The sequence below is a fragment of the Gracilinanus agilis genome, chromosome 4 (genome assembly GCF_016433145.1).
Source record: "Gracilinanus agilis isolate LMUSP501 chromosome 4, AgileGrace, whole genome shotgun sequence".
In the NCBI taxonomy this organism is placed as follows: Eukaryota; Metazoa; Chordata; class Mammalia; order Didelphimorphia; family Didelphidae; genus Gracilinanus; species Gracilinanus agilis.
Window position 1 is genome coordinate 503,417,669 of NC_058133.1, and position 27,095 is coordinate 503,444,763.

General features: G+C 55.5%; 1 protein-coding gene across 1 annotated transcript in view; it reads right to left on the bottom strand.

The window, feature by feature from the left end:
* CUX1 (cut like homeobox 1) overlaps positions 1 to 27,095 on the bottom strand; it is a 233,096-nt gene that overhangs the window by 121,219 nt on the left and 84,782 nt on the right. The window contains exon 4 of the mRNA XM_044675633.1: positions 15,729 to 15,807. Coding sequence (XP_044531568.1) covers positions 15,729 to 15,807 — 79 coding nt within the window. The remainder of the gene's footprint in view (positions 1 to 15,728; positions 15,808 to 27,095) is intronic.

Sequence of the window (27,095 nt, forward strand, 5' to 3'; positions counted from 1 at the left end):
AGAGGGGGGGAAGGAGGAGAGGGGGAGAGAGAGAGAGGAAGGGGAGAGAGAGAAAAGAGAAAGAGAGGGAGGAGAGAGAGAAGAGAGAGAGAAAGAGGGAAGGAGGAGAGGGGGGAGAGATAGAGAGGGAGGAGGGGGGAGAGAGAGGAGAGAGAGAGAGGGAGGAGAGAGAGAACAGAGGGGGGAGAGAGAGCGAGGGAAGGAGGACATTCACTTGCCCGTGTACCCCCTGCCCCCCAATACTTCCAGGCAGCTGTTCACTGGGCCTCAGCTCCACGGCTCTGCCCTCTCCAGTCTCAGCACAGAGAAGGGGTGCCGAGGGCTGGCAGGCACGAAGGGGGCTGAGCCCTTTGGGCTTCACCCACAAACCACTCAGGCCTAGTTTGAATTGCTAGCACGATGCTCCTTGGATGGAAACCTGTGTGGCTCCGTCAGATCCAAATGCAGCCACAGGAGAAGCCGTTAGCTGGCAGACCCGCTCGGTCACATTCTCAAAGGTTATGAGTTCGGGGAGGTGTCTGTCTGTGAAGTTGGGGTCGATGACGAATAGTGCTTGTGCCGGGCTCCCCTCCCTTTGGCGCACGGACCGCGGCTCCCCAGAGAGAGGACGCCCATCCCCCGGCCCGCACCAGGCGACGCGGCACAAGCGATAGAGGGACCAAGAATGCATCCGGAGGCCTTGTTTTAGTCTGACCGGGAAGCCTTATGGACGGTCTTTAGGCCACAAAGGCACCCCGAGGCGCTCTGACAGCCTCTCAGGAAGGCCAAGGACTGCCCTGGGCCGCCCAGGAAACTCTTCCTGGAACTAAGTCATCAGAGCCGGAAAAGGGGAGTGAATGAATCGGAGGAACACAAGACTTCTGGAGGCCGCCTCCGAGCGGGCGGAAAGGAGACTCCTGGGAGAGGCACGAGAGGCTGCTCGGTTCTGGGGAAACGATTCTCCCAAGTTCTGTGGCTTATTCTGCGAGGCGACTCCGAGTCAGTCAGCAAACTCTGCAAACTGGCTTCCTCCTCTTGAGGAATTCTGTCGTATCTGGGAATGCCACACATTCCGAGTGTTGGGATTCCAAGGAAGGGGAGCTCCGAAGGACCAGGTCCTGGCCGGGCCTCTCAGCATTCCTGGGGCTTAGCCCAGGGCCCATCCGGAGCAGGCACCGACGGCCAAGGTTTGTTGACCGACTGTGAGTGGAAGTAGCTGTGTAAGAGCCTCCCGAGTCGGGGGATTTCTTTCTCTGTCTGAGCAGGAAGATGTTTAAAATAATTTAATCCATAGATCGGTCTCTGGGAGGCGGCTATCCACCACGCAGAGTCTCCCTTCCAGCCTCTCCGGTGGGTGACGCTCCTCCTTCGGATCTCTGAGCCGCCCGCACGGACCGCTCGCGGTGCCTCCGCCCAGGACTCTGCGGCCATCCTGGAGCCTCCGCAGCGGCCAGTCCTCCCGCCTGGGCCGGGCCGGGCCCCCCTTCCTGGGACAGCCGGGGGGGCCCCGCTGGTGCCCGATGGAGGGGGGGCGTCCCCCGAGGCTCAGAACTCCCAAACGTCATGGCAAGAACTAAGAGCTGCCTTCCACACGCAGCCTTTCCTGATTCCGGTGACGGCGTGAGCACGCACACGCATGCACGCCCACGCACACCTACACACGTACGCACACGCACACCCATGCATGCACACGCACACCCATGCACGCACACGCACACACACCCATGCACGCACACGCACACCTACACACGTACGCACACGCACACCCATGCACGCACACACACCCACGCACGCACACGCACACACACATGCACACGCACACGCACACCCATGCACATGCACATGCACGCACACGCACACACGCGCTCCTCCTGTCTCCCCTCCTCCTCTGGGAGGTTAAGCCCAGAGTCCCCGTTGCTCTGCGTCTCACCAGAATCCAAGTCCTTCCTGGAGGACGAGCCGCAGAGGGCGCTCCTTGGGGTCCGTCCACGCAAGGATCCCGCCCGGAGGGGGCCGCACTGGGAGGGCCGGCAAGGAGGAGGCTGGTTGGTTCTGTGGCCCAACAAAAGCGGGAACCAGGACGGCGCGGTGGGCTGCAGAGGGCGCCGGAGGAGGCGGCTCCAGGCTTGTCTTCTGACTCTCGTCTTGCCTTTCTCCAGGCTCTCTCAGGATGTCATTCGAATACAGAAGCTCTGCCTTCAGCCAGGAGGACCTGGATTCGAGTTCCGCTTTGCGTGCAGGTAAGCGAACGCCCTCATCCCTGCGCCAGGCCCGGCCCTTCCCGCCACCTTCGTCGGCGCTCTCAGCCAGAAACACGCCTGACGGGGCCACGACGGGCTCGAAGAGCGCCGCGGGAGGGCCGGACGAAGAAGAGCCTCTCGGCGGTCTGCCCGTCTCTCCTCCCCGGCCGCGGGCCGGCCTTCCCCCCGTGAGCCCAAAGCGGGCAGAGAACGCCTCGACTGAGGGCAGGAGAGCCCGAGCTTGTGGGTCTACGTGGAGGACATCCTGAAAGCGGGGAGTCACGGAGAAACGAGTGGGGAGAACCTCCAAGCCGAGCAGCTGCTGGCTCCGTGGGGAGAGGCAGGGCCTGGAGTCAGGAGGACCTTCCTGAGGCACTTACTAGCGGGGTGACCCTGGACGAGTCATTTAACCCCGTTTGTCTCCGTCTTCTCATCTGGAAAATGAGCCGGAGAAGGAAACGCAGACCCTCCAGTGTCTGCCAAGAACACCCCAAACGGGGTCACGAAGAGTCGGGCAAGACTGAAAAACAAGTGAACGACAACAAATCTGAAAAGCCGGAGGCGAAGCTTCCATCTGCCGGGAATGATTCCGCACGTGAGCCTGACTGAGAGCCGCTGATCAGAGCCGGCAATGAAATGAGAATCAGGACACGAGCCACGCGCTCCACGGCCGGCCATCCTCGAGACCAGCCCAGCTACGAGGGAGGCCCAGAGGCACCCGCTGCCGGGCTCCGCGGCCCCACCTGGGAACGGCCCCAGGGCCCCGCTGCCCGCTCAGACTGAGCCACTCTGGCCACGCTGGACCGCTGGCCGCTCGGACTGAGCCATGCTGGCCACGCTGTGCACGACGGCTCTGCGATGGGTTAATCTGTGTCTGACCTCCAGCCTCCGGCCTGCGCTCTTCTGGCCCCGTAAGCGCTGCGTGCCTCAGTGTCCTCGTCTGTAGAAATGAGGTAGCAGAAGCAGCCCCGTCCCAGCTTGTTGGCCGCAAACAGCACTCGCTGCTATTATTATGAGGACTCGAGGCTCGGAGGGCCTCCCTGGGGCCTGCGGCGGGCTGGACGCTGAGGAGGCAGACAAAGAGGCCGGGAGGCCAGCAGGGCACAGCCCTGAATGGAAACCAAAGCTGCCTCCCGCCGCAGCCTCCTTCCCCAGCACCAGACTTTGCTCTTCGCTTCCTTCTTTCTGCCGGGCCCATCTTGGTCCTTGCGGTCCCCCAGGGGGGCCTCCCAGAGGCCGGCCTCACCTCCTCTCCCTGCATCGCTCCGTCTCCACAAGAGGCCTCGCCGTCCATCCCCTGCTCTTCCCTCAAGCCGTGACGGGCTGAATCCAAGCTCTACCTCTCCGCCGGCTCCTCCTCCCCCCTGGCCTCTCCGAATGAGTGAGTGAACAGGTGAGAGCACGGGAAGGCCCTCCTCTGTCCCCCACAGATCTGCCAGGTCACCCCCAAAGCAAGAGGCTCCTCGGCTTCCAGGCCAAAGGGTGGGCCAGACAGTCCTGGGCCTTCCCTCACGCCCTGGCCCCGGTCGCTCCCTCCGCCTCTGGGCCCAGGGCCTGCCCCGGTTCTGGTCTCATTTCCGTTCTGTTCTTTCCTCCAGTTAAATGGATGCTTTTTGACAGCAGAGACGAAATGTTTTTGCCTTCCTTTCTCCAGCCCCTTCATAAGGGCCTGGCACGTAGGAGGCATTTAATAAAGGCTTGCTGAATTCATGAATGGCTCCAGCCTATCTCGCCAGGATGATCGCACAGGATTCCCCCCAAACACATTCTCTATTGCAGCCCCCCTTTTCCCCTGCCTCCACACTGTTGCCTAGGCTGTGCTCCATGCCTAGAAGGCCCTCCTTGGCTTTCTCCCCCATTCAAGCTCCAGAAGGGAGACAAGAGCAGTTTGTTATCCCTTGAGGGCGAGACCCCTCAGTCTGCCACGGGGGGATGACAGGAGGAGGCACCAGCCCCTGCGGAGAGCAGCGAGTAGGGTGGGGGGAAGGGAGGTGGGTGGCATTGGGGGATGGGATGGGGATGGGCAAGGCCAGGGAGAGCCACCCGGAGGAAGACGTAGAGGAGCACCGGCTTGGGAGTCAGAGGTCCCAGCTAAAATGAGGGGTTTCTGGGGTCCTGATGATCCGAGGCCAAGTCTCTCTTCAGAAGCTTCTTCTGAGCTGGCTCAGAAGACGGTGGCTAGAAGCTTGGAAATGTGGGGAGCAGCCCCCCCCCAAAGGCATCTGGTGTGTCAGCTCCCCAAGGGCCCAGAGGGCTTCAGTCTGAGCTCCCGAGGAAACAGAAAGGGACGAGGAGATCATAGCACGAATCAGCGGAGAAACCTCACATAGATCCAACCTCTGTGTGCGAAGCTCCATGGTGGGGAAGACTTCAGGGAGCCACATCTCTGCAGCACCCCAATGTCCATCCGTCCAACAGGCACTGCCCTGGGAGAGAGCTTCTGTCCTGAACGGTGGAGCCTGAAGCACATTTCTTTTTTTTAAAATTGATTCATTAAGAATATTTTTCCATGGTTAAATGATTCATATTCTTTCTCTCCCCTTCTCCCACCCCCCTCCTGTAGCCAATGAGCAGTTCCACTGGGTTTTACATGTGCCATTGATCAAGACCCATTTCCATATTATTGATATTTGCACCGGGGTGATTGCTTAGAGTCGACATTCCCAACCATATCCCCATCAACCCATGTGTTCAAGCAGTTGTTTTTCTTCTGTGTTTCCTCTCCTGTATTTCTTCCTCTGAATGTGGATAGCATCTTTTCCATAAGTCCCTCAGAATTGTCCTGGGTCATTGCGTTGCTGCTAGTACAGAAGTCCATTACATTCTATTTTACCACAGTGTATCCGTCTGTGTACAATGTTCTTCTGGCTCTGCTCCTTTCACTCTGCATCACTTCCTGGAGGTCTTTTCAGTTCACATGGAATTCCTCCAGTTGTTTATTCCTTTGAGCACAATAGTATTCCATCACCAACAGATACCACAATTTGTTCAGCCATTCCCCAATTGAAGGGCATCCCCTCCAATTTTTTGCCACCACAAAGAGTACAGCTATAAATATTTTTGTACAAGTTTTTTTCCTTGTTATCTTTTTGGGGTATAAACCCAGCAGTGGTATGGCTGGATCAAAGGGCAGGCAGTCTTTTAAAACCATTTGGGCATAGTTCCAAATTGCCTTCCAGAACGGTTGGATCCATTCACAACTCCACCAGCAATGCATTAGTGTCCTGATTTTGCCACATCCCCTGCAACATTCATCTCTTTCCTTTACTGCTATATTGGCCAATCTACAAGGTATGAGGTGATGCCTCAGAGTTGTTTTGATTTGCATTTCTCTATAAGAAATTTAGAGCACTTTTTCATGTGCTTATTGATAGTTTTGATTTCTTTATCTGAAAATTGCCAAGGAACATTTCTAACAGACACCCCGAGGCTGGCAAGGCAGGAGGAGCTGGGAGCAGCTGAGGGCAAGCATTGGGGTATGGGGAGTCTAGGAAGGGAGGGGATTCCTGCCCAAGAGGGTCTGGGGAGGAGTCCTGTATGGAACCAAGGTGCCATGAGGCAGAAGGAGAACATTCTGGGTTAGGGGGGATGGGACAGGGTCAGGGCTACCTGGTGAGCTAGATGGCTCAGTGGATAGAGTTGGGCCTGGAAATGGGTTCAAATCGGACCTTAGACACTTTTTAGCTTGGTAACCCTGGGTAAGTCACTTCACCCCTGATGTCTGAGTGCATTTTTAAGTCCAGGAAGATCCTTCCCCATCTTCATCACAAACCTTTCTAAAACACAAAATAAACTATAGCAGGACAGTAAAAGGGCAGGAAGCAGCCAGAAATCCAGGCCTCCTCACGGCCATTTAAGTGGACTCCTCAGCCTGTCAAAGGGATGACATTTCCATTTCTAACCTAAAGATTGGACACGATGCTCCATCAGCAAACTCGCGGTAATGTGGACAAACAAAACAAAACTTTCTGAAGCCAACACATACCCAGGAAGGGGGGGGCAGCTCATCTCCATCAGCCTGCCACTAGAAGGGACCTAAGAGCCAGCTCGTTTTACAATGAAGGAAACTGAGGCATGAAGCATTAAAGTGCCTTAGAACCGGACGACCAGAGAGCTGGAGAGGGCCCTGGAGGCCCCCATCCAACCCCCTTATTTTACAGGAGAGAACATGGAAGCCCCAACAAGGAGAAGTGACTGGCCCAAGGTCACTCAGGTGACAGGCGAGAAGCGGGATCTGAACCTAGGGCCTCTGACGTCACATCCTGTGCTCATTATTCCACTAAGTAAAACTCTCTTGCAAAGTTTCCCCTGGACTAGGAACTTTCTAGGTGAGAAAATGTCTTAGGAGAAACATGAGGAATTCGGGTTCAGGTGGGCCTTAAATACATCGAAATAGCACCTGGGGATGTCTTCAGTATAAAACTGGGAGCAGGCTTTGCCCCAACTCCTAGTGTTTTCTGGGACGAGTACCGGGAGCTCCTGGTGAGGCCTGCCGATGCCTGCTGGGCAACAGACTGCCTCAGGGTCTCAAAGCCAGAAAGGGGTCTGGGTTCAAATCCTATCTCAGTGGTTTCCTCCTGTGTGACAACCTCCACATGGCCCCCTTTCCCCCTTTGTAAAACAAGGGGATTGGCCCAGAAGGTCCCCAACTGCCGGCTCTTCCTCCGATTCTGGGTATTAGAGGCAGGTCTTGAGGCCGGGCCTCCCTGACCAGAGACCAGCTCTCCCCACTAGCTCTGGCCTGCAGCATGCACAAGAAACTTCAGCTTATTGTCTGAAAAGTGCCTAATGGGCCAGAGTAAAAACAGCTCCAGTCCTAAAGATCCCCCTCCCCCACCGCGGAACGCCAAATGACCCAGAACCTCCTCACTCGCAGCTTCAGGCCCATCTCTGCCGTGGAAGCCCACAGGAGACCCTGGCAAGAGCCCCCAGAATGGCACAGCACAGACTTGGTCACAGCAAGAAACAGCAAAACATGGCCAAAGCCGAGATGAAGAAAGAGAATCAGGCCTGGGACTGAGGGAGGGGACAGGGAAAGGGAGACGGGGAGGGAGGGAGAGACAGAGAGAGACAGAGACAGACCAAGGGGAGGTAAGAGAGACAGAGGAGAGACAGAGAGACAGAGATAGAGACAAGGGGAGGTAAGAGAGACAGAGGAGAGAGAAGAGAAGCAGACAGAGACAAGGGGAGATAAGAGAGAGACAAAGGGAGGTAAGAGAGACAGAGGAGAGACAGAGAGAGACAGAGACAAAGGGAGGTAAGAGAGACAGAGACAGAGACAAGGGGAGATAANAGAGAGACAGAGACAGAGACAAGGGGAGGTAAGAGAGACAGAGGAGACAGAGGAGACAGAGACAAGGGGAGGTAAGAGAGACAGAGGAGACAGAGGAGACAGAGACAAGGGGAGGTAAGAGAGACAGAGACAAAGGGAGGTAAGAGAGAAAGAGACAGAGACAAGGGGAGATAAGAGAGACAGCAGAGAGAAAGGAGAGAGGAGAGACAGATACAGACCACGGGGAGAGGGAGCCTGGGGGGAGACAGAGCAGGCCAGCCTAGAGAAGCCTGATCCTGAGATCCTCCCGGGCTTCCCAAAGTCCATTTGCTCGGGCCGGGATGACGGTACCTGGCCCTGGGAGCCAGCGGGAGGCCTGCAGTGAGGGAAATGATGCTGAGAGCTGGGGAGGGGGCTGGGCACCTACTCAGTTGGGCAGTGCCTCTGCCTGGTGCCCCCATGGGTGAGCCTTGAAGGCTGTGACTCCTTCCATCCCTCTGATTCCTGGGGAGGGAGAGTTTTGGCTAGGTTTAGACCAGCCGCTGGCTCACATTTACAGTTTTTTTCACGTGGGAAATGCCTTTTCTGCTTTTTACTATCTCCTGAAGCTCCGAGGCCCACCCCAAAGCAATCTCCTTGGACTTGAGGCTTGGGGAGCCCCCGAGACTCAGGCATCTCTGGTCCTCCTGAAGGCCAGAACCATGGGACTCCCCGTCCCTGGGGCGACTTGACCGGCCCAGACATCCCTCGCTCCTCTGCCTCCCGTCCCACAGAAGCATCGAAGGCAGCCCACCTCTTGGCCACGTTCTGCTTCCCTGGGGTCTGCGGCTCATCCGTTCAAAAGCCACCCGAAAGGGCAGGGAAGACTCAGTGAACCCCCTTCTCTGTCTTCCACAAAATGTTAAGAAATGGGAGGGAAGCACTGTGAGGCGGTCTGGGCAGTGTGAAGACGGGTAGAGCAGGGTGATGCAGAGAAAAAAGGGAGAAGCAGAAACAGAGGGGAAAGACAGGAAGAAGGAGGGGAGCTAAGTGGGGACCCCGAGTGTGAAGGCTGGGAGGAGAAGAAGGCATTCCTCTGTGCCTCTAGATCAGGGGTTTGTAACCTTTTTCACAGCGGGGACCCCATGGGTGGTCAGGCCAAGTCAATGGACCCCAACTTAGAGGAATGATTTTAAATCCATAAAATAGGATATATGAGAAACAGGTGATGCTGAAATAGTTTTCTGTGGACACAGAGCTAGACGTTACATAGCATGTAGACATTCGTACACTTGTGTCTCATCTCACCGGGTTAAGAATTCCTGGTCTAGGGGGCAGCCGGGTGGCTCAGTGGATGGAGAGCCAGGCCAAGAGGCGGGAGGTCCTGGGTTCAAATCTGGCCTCAGCCCCCTCCTAGCTGGGTGACCCTGGGCAAGTCACTTACCCCCACTGCCTAGCCCTTACCACTCTTCTGCCTCAGAACCTGCACACACTGTTGATCTAAGACAGAAGGTGAGGGGGCTTAAAAACAAGTATTCCTGGTCCAAAAGAATGAAGCCAGATGGAGAGCCCGAGCAGAGCTGCTGGTGGGGGTGGGCCGGGCTGGGTAAAGGTGTCTCGTGTTCGTTTTCTCTGTCTGCTTTTGCCAGCACAGGGCGGACGGCCACAGATGCTTCTTCCTGACCCCGTCCTGTTGGGTTTACCTTTGTAAAGGTGCCACTTCTCCAAATGGAAGCGAGATTATCTCGCCTAATCCCCTGCGCTGACAAAGAAGCGGCCAAGTCCTAGAGAGATGAAGCCACGTGCCTTCCACTCCCCGCCGAGAGAGCAGAAGCCCCCCAGCACGCCTCCTCCTCCCCCGCCCCCTCGGCCTCGCTCCTCTCCGGCCCGCTGACCTCCCCATGGCAGGCTGCCGTCCGTCCACAACGCCGGAGCTCGGCACGCGTGTGGCTCTCAGGCTGGGCCCAAACGAAAAGGGCCTGTGAGGGCCTGCGGGGCTCGGACGTCCCAACGGAAACGCCGCCAAAGCCATCAGGATTCCGCGAGGCCTTCCGCCCCCGGCCGAAACGCTCCCGGCCTTCTCCGTGGCCGGGCAGAACGTCGGTCTCCTCAGGCCCGGCTCGACACGGGCGGCTGCCATCCCCAGCACGCCCGGCGCCGTCCGGAAGAAAGTGCGTCTCCAGCCTCAGCCCTGCCCGTTGCTACTCCTACGCAGGCGCCCTCATGAGCAGAAACCTCGTCCGCTCTCTGGCTGCTGCGTCCGAAACCCTCTGATGGGGGCCAGGCAGACGGTCAGCGTGCCGGGCTCCTCGCCCTCTGACGGGGGCAGCCGGACGGTCAGCATGCCGGGCTCCTCACCCTCTGACGGGGGCAGCCGGATGGTCAGCGTGCCGGGCTCCTCACCCTCTGAAAGGGGCAGCCGGACGGTCAGCGTGCCAGGCTCCTCACCCTCTGACGGGGGCAGCCGGACGGTCAGCGTGCCGGGCTCCTCGCCCTCTGACGGGGGCAGCCGGACGGTCAGCGTGCCGGGCTCCTCACCCTCTGACGGGGGCAGCCGGACGGTCAGCGTGCCGGGCTCCTCACCCTCTGACGGGGGCAGCCGGATGGTCAGCGTGCCAGGCTCCTCACCCTCTGAAAGGGGCAGCCGGACGGTCAGCGTGCCAGGCTCCTCACCCTCTGACGGGGGCAGCCGGACGGTCAGCGTGCCAGGCTCCTCACCCTCTGACGTGGGCCAGACCAGGCTCCTCACCCAGGAGTAGCCTCGGGCAATTTTCGGTAAAAGCTCAGCTACTGACCAGGAATCTTCCTGTCAAGCTGAGCCACGAGATTCCTTCATCCAAACAAACCGTCTGACTTCACAATCGAGGCTCGTCCCCCTGAGCTCAGGGCTCCTGGCTTGGGGTTTGGGGCGGCTGCATGTTTGGAAGCCGAGCCTGGAGGCTGGATAAATGGGCCGAACCTGGAGGGAGACACTCTGGGAGCCTGGAGCGCAGCCCTGCGAAGTCCCTCGTGGTCTGAAAGGGATCCATGAATGCCGCTGGCTCAGGAGAGCCCTCAGAGCTCACCTGGGTCAACGGTCCAGTTTATGGTGGAGGAAAGGGAAGCTGGCGAGCCTTGGGCCCGGGCACAGCGGGGGCGAAGGTCGGGGGCAGGAGGAGAGCCCGCATCCTTGTACGTCCAGAAACAGCCTTCTTTCTGCCTCCCCGCCAACAGTTCCCATTTCAGCTGGGCCTCCGTGGAGAGCTCGCTTGAAGCCAACGGCTGTCCTGCCCGTGACTTGTCTCCTCCCATCTCGGTGCCCCGGGAGGCTCTCTAAGTGGGGATTCTTATCTGGGTCTGGTCTGTGGCCAGGCCCGGGAAGGGGGGGGGCACTTTGAATTTGGATGGGAAAAAAATCCTTATTTTCACTCATCTCCGAATGAAATTCAGTGTTTCCTTGGATGATGCACACAGAAACGCGCCCCAGAACTACTGCCGGGGGCCCAGGACGCCAAGTCGGCTAGGACTCCCACCCTGAGCCCGCGCACGTCAGGAGAGGGAGGGTCCTCCTCGGGGAGGCACGGACTTTCCTTGGGACTCTTCCCTCGCCGTTTCTCCGTCCTGTCTGGTCAGCAGGATTTGGCATGAGCTGCCGGGAGCCGACGAGGTGCTCTTCTTGTAATAACGTGCCGACGCTCACCCATATTCCAGCTCGCTCGCACCAAGAGGTCCAGAATGACCCACGTCTGTCTCTGGGCGGGCCCCGGCCCCGCTGGATCCTCCCGCCTCAGAGCTCTGGGTCGCTCTACCATCCTGCACGTTTGTGAAGTGGACGGCAGCCCCTCTTCCCCTCCCATCTCCTCTGGGGAGTTCCATCGGACGCATACTTCGGGGTCTTTGTGGCTGAGTCACCTCAGGCCTGTCAGAGCCTTCAGGATGCCGTGAGGGCTCTCTGGGCCAAGATGCTGGAGGGACAGCCGCTTCCTTCTGCAGCTCCCTCGACAGAAGAGGAAACGGAGGGTCACAGGGCTCCATAGATGGGCTGGACCCAGTCGGGAGATACCTGTGCAAGGCCAGATTTGCACTCAGGAAGATGAGTCTTTCTGATTCCAGGCCCGGCGCTTTGGGAACCATTTGGGGGCTCCGTGCTGTCCTATGAGGGAGACTGAGCTGGAAGTACAAGCCAGGCCCTGGGCACGCGGCCCCAGATGAGCTGGGAATGACAATGAAATGGCCTGAGGATGGCCTCCTTTTTCCCAAGTGGGGTTCAGGGTCTGACTAACTACATTTGGGTTAGGGAAAGGCAAAGGGGCTGGACTTGGGACTTCTCTAGAACTGGAGATTTCTGGCTGAGCAAACACCCTCTACCAAGGCAGGTGGGCTAAAACCCTAATTCAGATATTTCCTGGATATTTGGCTCTGAGCAAGTCACTTGGCCTTGGTTTGCTCTTCTGGAAAATGGGGATAATAATGATAATAAATCTAAGTGTATGGATCAGAGGAGAAAGTATATGAAAGCCCTTGGAAAATCCTAAGGTGATCCATACAGGCTGATTGTTAATATAATTCTTATTAACATCATAATCATTAGAGATACAGTGCTGGACTTGGAATCAGGGACACGAGTTTAAATCCTACCATGGACGCTGGGATGACTGGGGAAATCACTTAACTTCTATCTGCCTCAGTTTGCTCATCTGTAACATGGGAGTCACAAAAACACTCCTCTCACAAGACTGTCTTGAAGGTCAAATGAGATGATTCATGTAAGGAGTTTTGCAAACCTTATACAGAATAGATAAATGTGTATCTATGAAATGAGTGTCATTCATGGCCTCGTAATGATTCTGGTTCATAGAACAATGTCCACGTGCTCTGGGCGCCTCGCAAAGTTGAAGGATTATGACTTAAAACTTGTGTGACCGTGGGGGAGGCATGGCTATCCTGGGCCTCAGTAAGGGATACCACGGCACAGAGATGAAAGGACCCTCTGCCCCGGCTCCCCCACTTTGCAAAGGGATGTGTGGCGGGCCATAGAGAAAGGGTATTAGATGTTTCCAACATGGCGTCAGTTTTGCTGGATGTTTCCCTCCTCCTCTCTTATTCTTGGCCGTGGGGGCTGGCTCTCCAGGAGAGAGAGGGGAGGGACACCCTGGGAAAGGTAAGCGAAATAAAAACAAAACCTAGCAAGAACACTGTATGTGAAAAAAATGACGAGGAGACGCCTTCCATCACCTGTTCCCCTGAAGACCCTGAAGTCGTGGTCTCTGGGTCTTTAATAAGAAACATATTCGGTCGGAGAGAGGAGGCCACGTTCTGCATGAACGTCCCCGGGGATGACCGTCTGAACCTCCAGCAGAACTTTCCTCCTCTCCAACGCCTCCCAACCAAAGGCCCCTCCAGGCTCTCCAAGCACCGCTTTGGTCTGTCCTCGTACGAGCTGCCGTTGGCAAGGTGGAACCCCCAAACGTGAAGGATCCTTTCCAGACAGGAACTATTTGTGCCTTGTTACACCTGCATGAGGCGGGCTGGCCTTGTCCAGGTGAGGAGGTAACAGAGATGGAAAAGCAATCCCAGAGAGCGGAAGACCCAGTTCTTGGCCCGCTGGGACACCCGGCCTCCTGGACCATGCCAGGAAGCCTACCCGGCCGATCGTCCGCCTTGTTCAAAAAGGACCCGACCGGGCATTGTTGATCGCTCTGACGTTTCCTCAGTGTTTTTCCCGGGATGTGCCCAAAGGGGCCGCCCAGCTTAGCATGAGAAGGTCTGGCCTGGCCTGTGAGCGCCGGGCTCCTGAAGGGGAGGCATGACTGCATCGGCTTGGTAAACGAGGGGGCAGCCCAAACCTTCCAAAGAAGGGAGGAATCCCTCCGAAAACACGTCTCCTTTTTTTGTGGATAGAAAACAGGAGGGATGAAAATGATTACTCCCTGCAGGAAAAAAAAAATCCCACAAGCAGCTGAAGGAAAATAGCCCCCTTTTAAATGACAGCTCAATTCAGAAGCTGCATTGGGGAAAATGTGTATATAAAACTCAATTACATATTTGAAAAGGGGGCGGGAGATGTTTGGAAAAAAACAACTGCTAATGGTCTGGGCTTCAACAAACCCCAAATAAGCTAACCTTTGAAAAAAGAGTTAAAAAAACGCCACACCACCACGGAACTCAATAAAATACGTGCACTGGAGAATGATGCCTACGTGGCTGGCTGCATTTCTCTTTTCAATGGGACCTTCTGGGCCCTAATATGGCCCCGGAGCACCCCTTGAACGGCAAAATAAAAATAGCAAATCAGAAGAATGCAGCAACCTTTTAAAATAGAAAGTGGCCACGAGTTATATTTATCAAAACCAATCTGTTGGCCTCCACTGGACTCTTCCTGCAAATTCTCTGTCCCCGAGTCAGCGCAGAATTCAGAGAGAGGCTCCCGACGTGTCCGTCTCCCCAGGCAGGTGGGGCCGGCTGCCTTCTAGGAGAAACGTCGCCCCTAACAACGCGGGGCTCCTCTTCTCAGGATCACAGACGGGGCCCACAGACTGAGGACTGGCGAAGTGGGAAGCCCGGAAGCCACAGGCAGGGAGGAACCAGGGGCCCACTTGATTCTCTCAAGGAGGACAAGATGGATTTGCAAAATGGGCATCAGGGAGGGGAAGAATCGCAGCCCTGCAGGGACAGACGCTCGCCTCGCCTCGCCCGCCCCGCCGGCTGCTGAAGACCAGAAAAGCCGCGGCGGACGCCCAGCAGCCCGGGATCAGCACGGCCCAGGCCTGGTGGGTGCAGCGAGGGCAAAGCCCGCTTCGGAGGAGGCCCGGAAAGCGAGCGCCGGGGCGGCCGGCCTTTATTTCAGTCTCCCCGAACTTGCTTCGGTCATGACTAGGATGCTTGTGTGGGCAATAATGAGGGGTTGGCATGCGTGGACAACGCGAATGGCACGGCCTCGGGATGCCAGTGAGGGCTCCTCGGCACTGCCTGCGAGCCTTGTCCAACCCCCGGCAGGGCTGGCCCGCTGACCCTCAAAGCCAGACCTGCCTCTGGGCCGGAGGAAGGGCTTGTCCTCATGCTTCCAGGGGTAAATAAGCCTCCCGGAGCGGAAGAAGGGGAAGAGGCCCTCCCAGGCCGCCGAATCCCAAAGGGGAGAAGCCTCAGCGGCCACCACAGATGTCACAGGGAAGAAATCGCAAACTCGGACCCCTGAAGCCACTTGCCCACAGCTACGCAGCTACCAAGGTCAGAAGCGGGATTTGAACCCAGGCCTTGCTGACCGCCCGTCTGGCCCACTGCCCAAGAGGACCAAGAGGCACTTTTCCATGAATCTGACGGAAGGCAGGGTGGAGGGAGAACATTTTTGGCAGCTCACGAAGGAGGGGATCCGCGCCTGCGCCTTCCCGCCTCCCCTTAGATGAGGAGAAGCCCAGCGCTGAGCAGGCGCCACCCTGAGGGGCTCCCTTCTCCTCCCCCGTTTCCATCCTCTGCTTTATTCCTGGATTTTGCGTCAATAAGAGGCTCCTCGAAGGGCCCTTCTCAGCACGTTTTTGCTCTTGGCACAGCCATTCTTGGGCAGGAGCATTCCATGCGGAGGTTCCCGTCGTCCCAGGCCATCTCCAGGACAGGCTCCTCCCTTTGGTGGCGCGTTTAGCCGGCGCGTGTCGCCCCCCCCCCCCATCGGTGTTAGCTCCGCAGCAGCCCAGCAAGCGAGCAGCGGCGTCTCTGCCCCCCCCTCATTGTGCCCCCCCATCAGTGCCATCTGCCATCACCGGGGGGGGGGGCCTGCCCTCAGGGGCTTCCATCCCATCTGGGGCAGGGTTCCNCTGCCCCCCCCTCATTGTGCCCCCCCATCAGTGCTATCTGCCATTGCCCGGGGGGGGGGCCTGCCCTCAGGGGCTTCCATCCCATCTGGGTCAGGGTTCCAGTTATCGTGGAAGCCCCCCCGGCCTGGCTGCCTGATCGGGGTGCAAAAAGCAGCCCCAATTCTCCTACGAGTCTCCTTCTGTGCTAGCACTGCGCTAGGCCTGGCCCCCCGGGACGGGGAGGGACCCCCCGTGGATGGAGATCTCAGCTGGGAGCGTCACGGGGGTCAGGGACACACCATGACCCAGGACCGGCCGCCTCTTCCATTCCGCCATGCAGGAGGGAGGGCAACAGGGGCGGGTGTCTCCCTGCCCAGGGCGCCCCGAATGTCAGGAGCAGCAACTCTGGTTCCCCAAGCAGGGGGCCAAGAAGGAAAGTCCAAACGAGCCAAGGCGGCACCACCCGGCCTTCCCCTCGAGCCGCGGGCTTACCTGGGACATCAATTAATCTCTTATAGACATTCAAGAAGGCTGCCTCGGCTTCTTTGCTTCTTTTACTCAGTGCATCAATCTAAAGGGGGGCAAAGAGAAAGATCTCAGACGAGTGTGGGAGTCACGGAAAAGTCATGAGGCCACAATCCACCCCTCAAACGGCTCTGGGGACCCCCGTGGAGATGGCGGGCTCCCAGCCTCGGAACAGTCAGAATGCTAACGCCAGTAATAATAATAATGATAATAATAATAATAATAATAACAATAATGATGATGATGATGATGATGATGATGATGATGATGTTGTTGTTCAGACTCTTTGCGTCTCCATCGGGGGCTTTCCTGGCAAAGACACTGCATTCGATCCTCCGGCTCATTTTACAGGAGGAAACTGAGGCCAACAGGGTGAAGTGACTTGCTCAGGGTCACTCAGCTAGTAGCTGAGGCGGGATCTGAGTCTTCCTAATTTCAGGTTCTGCTGCAGAACCATTTCTAAGCAAACAGAATCTGAACAGGCCCTTCCTGTCCAAGAGCAAGCTTTCCACTGACCCAGAGTAACCTCGGAGGAGGAGGGCGACGGGAGCAGGTTAATGGGACAGCAGACACACAGAATGAGCAGAAATGCAGGTTGTAAAGAGGAGGCAGCAGGAGGCAGTGGACGACACGCTGCCCTGGCAGTCAGGAGACAAGGGTTCAAATCCTGCATCAAATCCTCTTAGGCCCTGGGAACTGGCTTCCCTTCTGTGGGCCCAGGGGCTGCCCTCCCATGTCACAGATCTCCACACTGAGGGCCACGGAAGGGAAAATACGAAGTGTCAGAGGAGGGTGCTGCCCATTCTGCCTCAGTCCCTTTAAGGTAAGCTACTGAAAGGGAAACTGAGGTAGAACGAGTATGTTATGGAGAAAAGAAATGAGAACTACGAACGATTCCTTTCTCTAGGAGCTTTGGACAGCCTGCTTTTCAGCTGGTGGGTACCAGGACAGCTTGGTTCCATGAAAGCGGCCGTTCTCAACCCTTTAAAAGACTAAATAGCAGCATGGCGGCACCGTGGAGAACAGAGCTCTGGTCCTGGAGCCAGACAGCCCCCTCTGGCTGAGTTCAAAGCTAGCCCCAGACACTCCCTGGCTCTGTCGCCCTGGGCAAGTCACTTCACTTGGTTTGCCAACGTTCCCTCATCTGTCAAATGAGCTGGAGAAGGACATGCAAACCATTCCAGTGTCTTTGCCAAGAAAAGCCCGGACGGGGCCACGAAGAGTCAGACTTGACAAACACACCAACAAGAACAAATGGCGGATCTCTTCACTGTAAATGAAACTTAGAAGCAATAAAAAATTTAAGAGATACTTGAATGTCTACTATTTATGTACTGAATAATGTAACACTGATTTAGAAACCCAGATGAATTTTATATAACCATAAGCTAATAATAGTCTAATATTTAGTGAGAAGGATGTGATTTTTTGCCATCAAATAATTCAGATGTGAGAACAATATATTTGTTTTAAAAAAGTTTTATTGATGCTTTTGGCAATTAATAAATACAGATTGGCTGAGTGAATTCTGTTTTTATATCATTAATTTCTGAATAGAGTAGCCTCACATGCATACACACATACCCACATAAGCCAGGGAGTCTTCCTTTTTTTATTGCATGAAACCCTAATTAGAACATTAGACGTGGGTAAAGTAAATAATATCAACACATACGATGTGGGCTTCAACTCCCAGCCAACCTAGCTGACCACTCCTTGTTTCCCCTTCCCAGAGACGGTAAGCAATCTGATCTAAGTTATACATATGTTATCACATTTTTTCCATATTGTTGAAAGAGAATACTCATATAAAACCAAAATCCCCAAATGAAACACAAATAAAATAAAGTGAAAAACTGTACACTTTTTTCTCTGAAGGTGTCATAAGTCCTTCAGAATTAACTGGATCATTGAATTGCTGGGAGTAACTAAGTCAATCACAGTTAAACATCACACAGTATTGCTGTTACTATGTACAGTGTTCTCCTGGTTCTGCTTATTTCACTCTGCATCCGTTCATGGAGGTCTTTCTGGCTCTCTCTGAAATCATCCTGCTCATCATTCCTAATAGGACAATAGTACTGAATCACAATCATGTCTCAATTTGCTCAGCCATTCCCCAATGAATGGGTATCCCCTCAATTTCCAATTCTTTCCTACCACAAGAATAGCTATAAGTATTTTTGTACAAGTAGTCCCCCCCCCATTATTTATGCTCTCTCTTTGGGATACAGACGTAGTAGTGGTATTTCAGGATCAAAAGGTATACACATTTTTATAGCCCTTTGGGCATCGTTCCAAAGTGCCCTCCAGAATAGTTGGCTCAGTTCACAACTCCATCAGCAATGTATTAGTGTCCCAATTTTGCACATGACCTCCAACATTTATCACTTTCCTTTACTGTCATATTGGCCAATCTGAGAGGTATGAGATGGTACCACAAAATGCTTTAATTTGCATTTCTCTAATCAAGGAAGATGAAGAATCTTTTTTCATATGATTATTGATAGCTTTGATTTCTTCACCTGAAAACTGCTTATTCATAGCATTTGACCATTTGTCAATTGGGGAATGACTTGTAGTCTTGAAAATTTGACTTTGTTCTCTGTAAATTTGAGAAATGAGGCCTTTATCAGAGAAATCTGTTATAAAATTTTTTCCAGTTTATTGTTTCCCTTCTAATCTTAGTAACACTGGTTTTGTTTGTGCAAAATCTTTTTAACTTAATATAGTCAAAATTATTCATTTTACATTTTGTAATGTTCTTTATCTCTTATTTGGTCATAAATTCTTCCCTTCTCCATAGATCTGACAAGTAAACTATTCTATGTTCCCCTAATTTACTAAAAAGAATCACCCTTTATATCTAAATTATATTCCTTTTAGACTATAGCTTGGTTTAGGGTGTGAGATATTGGTCTATACCAGTGATGGCAAACCTTTTAGAGACTGAGTGCCCAAACTGCACCCTCACATGTGAGCCACCCCCCACCCCCTTACCCCTGACAGGGGAGAGAGGAAGCGCTCCCATTGGACTGCTGGGCAGAGGGGCGGGTCATGTGAGAAATGTCCTTAGGCAGAGAGGAGAGGGGGAGGGGAGCAGCCCCCTCCGGCACACACGCTGTAGGTTCACCAACATGGGTTTATACCAAGTTTCTGCCATCCAGTTTTCCAGTTTTCCCAGCAGTTTTTGTCAAACGGTGAGTTCTTATTGCAAAAGCTGGGACCTTTGGGCTTATCAGATTCTAGGTTGCCGAGATCATTTACCTCCAACCTATTCCACTGATCCTTCATTCTGTTTCTTAGCCAGTCCCAGACTGCTTTAGAGTACAGCTTGAGAGCTGGTACTGCTAGGCCACTTTCCTTCATATTTCTTTTCAAGAGTTCCCTCCATATTCTTGACCTTTTGTTCTTCCAAGGTGAATTTTGTTATTATTTTTTCTACTTCTACAAAATAGTTTTTTGGTAGTCTGATGGGTTTGGCACTGAATAAGTAAATAACTTAGGTAGGATTGTTATTTTTATTATATTAGCTCAGCCTACCCATGAGCAATTAATAATCTTCCAGTGGTTTAGATCTGATCTTACTTGTTTGAAAAGTGTTTTGTAGTTGTGTTCATCATTCCTATTTTGTCTTGGCAGGTAGATTCCCAAGTATTTTATATTTTCTAGTGATTTTAACTTTTCTAGCTCTTGCTGCTGCTGGACTTTGCTGGTAAATATATAGAAATGCTGATGATGTATGTGGATTTCTTTTGTGTACTACAACTTTGCTAAAGTTATGAATTATTTCAACTACTTTTTTAGTTGATTTTCTAAGATTCTCTAAGTATATATACAGCATGATATCATGCACAGAGTGCTAGTTGAGTTTCCTCATTGCCTTCTTTAATTCCTTCATTTCTTTTTCTTTCCTTATTGCTAAAGCTAGCATTTCTAGTACAATACTAAATCACAGTGGGGAGAATGGGCAGGTCGCATAACCTTTGTCCGCTTTGTTTCCTCACCTGTCAAATGAGGATAACGGTACGTCCCTCCCAGAACTGGTGGGCAAAACCAATGACATCCTATTTCTAAAGGAGGTGCTGTGTCAGGGCTTCTTCCCTCCCTTCTTCCTTCTTCCTCTTTGCCAATGGGTTGGCTCCGAGGTGAAGTCTTGGGTCGTTTTAATTTGTTATTAGTGATTTGGACCAATTTTTTATGTGGTTGTTGATCCACCGTAAATCTTTTGACCACAATAACGGACTGGGAAGGCCGGTCCCACGAAATGTTGGACAACAATTTCTAACGCCACTACTTGACAGGCATCGAGGGGATCACTCCAGCCCCTTCCGGCTGCACGTAAACAACCAAGAATCTTGTTTTAAAATCCACTGTTTTGCTTATAAGTTGTTCTGTAATTTTGCCAGGACCAAAGCATTTCGTGCTATTTTTAAAAATTCAGTAACATTCGTTCCACACGAGTTTTTCAGGATTTCTGTAAGTGAAGCCAAGTCGCAGATAACTGCGGTCAGGTTCGGGCTTCCTCCATGCCGGGGGCTTCGGACTTGAACTCTGTTCGTGGGTGTCTGCGGCCCCCCGAGCACCTCTGCTAGGAAGACGTCCGCCTCCTGGGCTCTTCCAAGCTCCTCATTTTGACCCGCCAATGAGCGTCGGCCATCGGGACGGAGAGCTTCCACTGCGCGGCGCCCCGCTTTGCACGCTGCTGTTGCCGGTCAGTAACAAGAATATAACTGGACACGCACGCGTGTGGCACAGGCAGACGGACGAGGAATTGACTGGGCCTCCATTACTGGGCCCGGGCAGTGACGGATGGCCAATCAATCAGAGCCAGCTCGGTGGCCTCCTCGTTGCTCCCCCGTCTCTGCGGGCTTCCCCAGCAGCGACACAGACGGCCAAGGACGGCTCTGCCACACGTGCCTGGCTGACGTTTCGCCGCGGCCCTCTCCAGGGGCCCGGGGCCCGCAGGCCGGCTCGAAGAGTGCCGCTCGGACGGGCCCTCGGCCTCCATCCAACACACAGGGGAGGCGGCTCCAAGCACCCTGACGGCCGGCTGGGCCCATCGCAGCCTGCGGCTTGCCTAACCAAAGCGCTTTACAGGATGTGCTCGCCCCGAGCACGCGGGAAGCTTGCGCTTGCTCAGGAAGAGGACATACAGTGACGTCTTCTCGTGGCCCCCCACGCCCGGCCTGGCACGAGGGTAAATCGTATTGTAGGGCCTCTTCTCTGGACTCCAGCCGGAGCGTGCGTGAGCGGCCACCGTGAGCTCCGCCTGTAACCCTTCGGAGGCCAGGAAACGGCGCCCCGAGCCTGGGCCGACCTGGAAAGGGAAACTGAGGCCCAGAGCTATCGAAGCGAGGTGGGCTGTGAGGCCGGGGCCCTCCTCCAACAGGCTGCTCCTGGCAGGGCGGAAGGAGGAAAGGACCGGCTGCAGAGAGGAAGCAAGGAGCAAATTCGGCCTCGGTGCCCTCCGCGCCCACGTGGGGATGCTCCGGGGAAGCAGCGTCATGGCGGGCCATCTCCCACGTCAGCCGCACAGCAAAGGAGACACAAAGCATCCGAGGCAGGATTCAAACCCAGCTCCGGTGTCTCCTCCGGCGGCCCCTGCAGACTTCTTCTCTCTCACCACATAGATTCTGATAGGAAGTGCAGGCAAATGACTATGGATAAAGAACAGCCATGGAGGAGGGGTGCCAATAAGGCATTGTGGGAAAAGAGAAGAAGGGGGAGATGGGGCAACCAGAGAGGGCTTCATGGAGGAGATGGCAACAGGAAGAATTTCAGCGTATAAGCTCTGGGAGACTCGCGGACCAGGAACAGAACGCGGGCACGGAAAGCTCCAAGGGGGCAGCGGGGAGCTCCCTCCATTTCCAAGCCCCGGTGCCTGCGCTCTTCAGTCAATGGGCAGGACTTCAAGGGTTTGGGCGGCCTTGTGACTAGACTGTGGGGGCTCAGGGGAGAGCCATCAGGGCTGGGGAGGCAGAGAGCCCAGCCAGGAGGCTTGACAGTCTTCTAAGCAGAGGTGACGGGCCTGAGCTAAAGAGCCCCCCGAGGTGATGGGCCTGAGCTAAAGAGCCCCCCGGGGGGGCAGCTGCGTAGCTCAGTGGAGTGAGAGCCAGGCCTAGAGACGGGAGGTCCTGGGTTCAAATCCGGCCTCAGACACTTCCCAGCTGTGTGACCCTGGGCAAGTCACTTGACCCCCATGGCCCACCCTGACCACTCTTCTGCCTTGCAGCCAATACACAGAAGTTGAGGGTTTTACAAAAAAAATAAAAATAAATAAAAAAAAGATATAAAGAGCCCCCCGAGGCGATGGTCCTGTGGAAAGTAGGGGAGAATCTGAGCTATCAAAGCAGTCACAGCTAAATGGACGGGCACTTGGGATGTAGGGGATGGACGGGACAGAGGCTGAGAGGAAGTGGGGATGAGACAGAGGCAAGAGCCACGAATGGCAGAAGATTCTGCACTGGGGAACGATCCCTGGCTGCCCCCCGGCTTGGGTCGGAGCCTCGGCCTCTCTTTGCCGTGGAGTCCCTGGGCAGGTGAGTGGCATCTTCGCCATCTGTGCCTGCCATCTGGGATGGGAAGGACAGGGAGAGGGAGCCGGCCCTGGGGGGAGGGAAGGGAAGAGGCCGGGGGGGGGGGGGGGGGGGGAACGCCCCCCTAGAGCCGGCTTTCAAAAAGAAATTTCTCCTCAGATTCGTCCTTCTGACTCTCACCACCCCGGGGGCATCCTCAGCGCCTTCAGCTTCCTTGTTAGTGGCTGCTGTTTCCAGAGCTAGAGACGCTCCTTCCTCTGGCCCTTCCAGTGTGGAGCGGCCTCGGCTTGGATGAGGACCGCAGACATCACGGGGGGACGGTTCTGCTTGTGATGGGCTGGCCTGCAGGGAGGCCGGGGGAGCCCCGAGTCACCCGCCTCACCGTGACGAGACAGAAGCGGGATGGCTGGCGAGGGCCTGGGCAGTGGATGACCGCGGCGTCCTGGACATCTGACCGCAGCCCAAGGCTCTGCCCAGGCTGCTTCAGGACGGTGGGGGAGGTCTTCACTGGCTTGGGGCAGAGCCTCCACCTCAGACCGGGCTTGGTGCCCCGGCGATCCCCTCTGGGCAAGGCTGTTCTCTCTGTTTCCAGAGTCCTGCCGTCTGCCTGGGGTCCCAGAAGCGCGTACCGGACGCTGGCCCTGAGCCGGCCTTCCTGAGCCCTGGGTCGGGGCTCTCTCGGCTGCGGCCCCCACAGGCCAGCCTCCTCCCCTCCAAGCGGCCGTTTTCGGAGTCGGAATGGCCTCCGGCCTCTTCTTGCCAGGAACAGGAAGTCCAGGACGAGGAAGAACAACGCGCGTGGCTGGTCCCGGGAGCCGGGCCTTCAGGAGACTCTCCTCACTGGGGAGTTTAAATTAGAGACGAATATTTTGCCCGTCGTGCCCACCCACTCACACCCCTGAAATAGTTTCAGGGAAGCAGCAAGGATGTGTGTAGTTATCTAATGGGAGAATTTGCCAGAACTTGAGCAGCCCCCCTTCGGGCCGAGCCCTTCGGGCCACATTTGGCCTTTTCCCGTGTCTAAATCTGGGTCTGTCTCTTGAGAAGCTCCAAAATAAAGATGCAGCAGCCACTTGGGCTGACCCGGCCTGAGGGAGGGCGGAGGGACGGCGCGGCGAGCTCATGGCTGTCCGGGGAGCCGGCGTGCCGGCCGCGGGAGGGTGCGCGGCTTCTCCGGCACAAACCAGCCCAAGGGACGCCCTTCGGTGGCTCTCTCGGCCCACGAATGTCCGCGAGTCCTGCCAGACACCCCGTCTCCCCCCCGCGGTCCCAGAGGCCGCTGACCATCGGGGCGGCCCGCATGACCGGGCCTGGCACGGGCTCAGCCGGTCCTCTGCAGAGGGAGCTTGAGGGGGGCCGGGAGGGAGGCCACACGAGTGAAGGGCGTGTTCGAGGGCTGGGACAGGCCGGGGGCGTCTACATCAGAGCCGCCCGAGGACACGGGGAGCGTAAGCGGCCCTGCTGGCCCGGCAGGCCTTCCTGAGCCTGGCCAAGCTCTGGCCCCCCGGCAGGCTGCAGACGGGCTTCCACAGCCGGGCCAGGGTCCTGGGCCCCACAGCGACGGATCAAGGAAGGGCATTCAAGGTGTGCTGAGACCCCTTTAAAAGCACACCCCAAAGCGCCGTCGTCCTTGGGACAGAAGGGAGGAGCCACCGATTCCTCCCTGCTCCAAGAGGTGGGGACCAGGGCTGTGAAGTGCGTCATACGCCAGGACTATCAGGTGATGCACTTGGCTGCTTTGCTGAACTGCTTTTCTCCCAGGTTTTTTTTTTTTTTTTTTTACCTTTTGTTCCAAGAAATGACTCACCAGAGAGGAGGGAGGGACACGTTTGGAAGAGAGGATGACACAGAACAAAAGATATCAATAAAAATTAAAAATGGCCTTTGGTGAGGGAGGGAGAGAAACGTGTTTTTGTTACCCTACATTTGGCATCGGAGGAGGCGATGGGTCCAGGAGGAAGAGGAGTGACCTCAGAGCCCCAGAACCTGGGTTCAGAACCTGGGTTTGCCACTGGAACTCTGAGGAAACAACACTTGATAACTCTGTGCCTCAGTTTCCTCTTCTATGAAACAAGGGGATTGTCTGGACGCCTTGAAGGTTCCCTTTGACTCTAGACCTTCAGAGGGGGGTGTCAGTGGTCTCTGCTCCCTAGGAAATCTTGGGGAAGGCTCTTTCCAGGCTCTGGGACTCAGTTTCCTTCCCAGTTAAATAGGGAGTTGGGTCAGTCTCCAGAGTTTTTTAGAACTAACCACCTCCTGATCTCTGACTCGATGAAGAGAAGGAAGGAAATAGAAGGCCAGAATTTGGGGGCCTCGAAGGACTTTGGAGATAAGCTCCTTTGAGCTTCCAAAAAGGCACAGCAAAAAACTGATTTTCAGGACTGGAAAGGGGCGACCGAAGAACTATGGAAACCATTTCTAATCTGCCTCAAGCTCAGCGCACAGGCCAGAATGGAGGGGGACAGCTCCCCAAGTTCTCTAGGCTGAGGCTGTTGGCAGCAACAGACTGGTTCTCTCTGACCACACAACAGTGATTCTAAGGGAGGAACAGGCAAAACTTAACTAAAATATGGATTATTCTTTTTGATTGAAAAGTAGGGGCAGCTGGGTGGCTCAGTGGTAAGTGTATCAGGTCTAGAAACGGGAGGTCCTGGGTTCAAATCTGTCCTCAAAACGCTTCCTAGCTGGGTGACCCTGGGCAAGTCACTTAAGGGAAGGAAAGAGGGCACAAGGATGGCACGTGGTCACTCGGGGGGACGGAGTGGAGCACCCCAACTCCATCTTGGTCTGGAGCCAGCTCAGCTCCCTTTCCAGGCAATTCTGGGTCTCGTCCAATTTTTGTCTTGGGAGAAAACTTTACTCAATTGTGGGAATGAGAAGAGATCTTCCTGGATTACTGAACCGGCCTTGCATGGCTGGGAGGCTGGATCGTGTCTCCCGACTGCTTAGCGGCCTTAACTAGGAGGATTCCTGCCCAGAAACCCAGCCAGCCTGCAGACGGGGACAAGGAGTTTCTCACAACTATCCATCTCGAGCGACCCAAGTGTCTTCTCTGAAAAGTGGCCCCAAACCTACCAATCCCGGACTGTTTCTATGCTCCTCTGAGGAGGCCGGGGGCCTCCCGTTACACATCCGAGTGCCCAAGTTTGTGGGCTGCTCAGTGGCTCTCTTTTCATTAAGCCGCGTTTCCTCCAGGCCTGACACGCCGTCCCTCCTTCTGATCCCTTCATTTCCTTTGGGTTTGAGTATGTATGAGAAAGCCCTGATGGGAAAAGCCTTCCTCTGCGGCTGTCATCTGGGGAGCCGGAGGCAGCCCTAGGAGGCTAGCCGGCCTACCCGGGGAGATACGGCCAATGGCCGTCAGAGACAAGCCTCAGATCCCCATCGCTGGCTCCGAGTCCAGCTCTCCGGCCACCACAGGCCGCCTCGTCCACTACGATCTTTAATCCTGGCCCTTAGGATTCCCGGGGCTGATTTTAGGGGACTTTCGTCCAGAAAAACAGAGAGAGTGGGGGCGAGTAGGCAGAGCCGGAGGCGTTGGGCCATCTTCTCTCCTTTGTCTTGAGTCCACCCCTGGAGCTATGAATCCGTGAGGGTGCCGCTTCCTCTCTCCCCATCGGCCCAGGCCTGGCCCCCCGGCGGGCCCCCCGGCGGGCCCCCAGTGCTTTCCGATGAGGACCCTCCGCATTCCTCAGTGATCACAGGAGAAGCCAAGTTCCCAACACGGAGGGTCAATGTTGCTTCTTTTCCATGCCGCCATCCAACGAAGACAAACACTGAACTCGCCGGGGACGTCACGCAGGGCATCCTCGTGCCGGCGGCGCGCTGCGGAGAAAGCAGCCCACCAGCCGTCTGTCTGCACTGGCTGTGCGGCCGGAGCTCTGCTTAAAGAGCCCGATACGACTTGAGGAGCCGTCGCACGGAATAGCAGAAGCCAGCTGAGAACCCCAAGAGTTAAGTCCAGATGAGGTCGGAGCCCGGACCCAAACGTCCAAGTTCTAATTTTAGCTGAGCTCGGCCGTGTCGAAGGAACAGACATACTTTGTGGACAAAAACAAAAACAGCCAAGCAGAGCCGGCATTTCTCCAAGTCAGTGCACCGACGCGATTCCTGGCCTGCCATTGGCGTTGGAGGAGGTATCGGCCACGAGAGAGCGCCGTGGAATGTGGGGGCTCCTCCGAAGACCCCGGGAGCCCCTGGAACCGGGCTCAGCCCCTCTGCGTCCGGGTTTTCTGGTCTTTGCTTTTAATGGTCTCCTGTGCCCAGCTCCGAGGTCACCCCCAAAGTGGGCGCTCCGTACTGTCTTCTAGCCTGGGACGGCCCCCCCCGAGGCCTGCCAGCCCTTCTCTGCGGCTGAGCGGGGTGGACGAGGGACGCACGCCAGCACCCGAGATTAAGGATCACCACACGGGGGGGCCCCCCCCGGCAGCCATTTATAGGACCCCAACAGGACCCTCTGGTGGAGAGAGCATCAACCATGCAGCAATGAACAATGAACCCTCATTAAGAACTGGATAACGGAGGAGCCAACGTTCCTCCGGTCTAGGAATGGGCGGCCTAAACAGACCCCCCTCCCCCATCGAAAGAGATCAGAGGATGCTGCATAACAGAGGCAGGGCCAGCCTGGGCCAGCTCGTCCAAGCCCGCCATTTAACAGACGAGGAAACTGAGGCACTAGCGACAACGTCCCGGAGCCAACTGAATGGGAACAGCTGAGCTCGAACCCAGGTCCTCCGACTTCCAACCAGGCAGCCATTCCCCAAAGCGTGGTCTGCAGCCCCCTGGGCATGGCCAA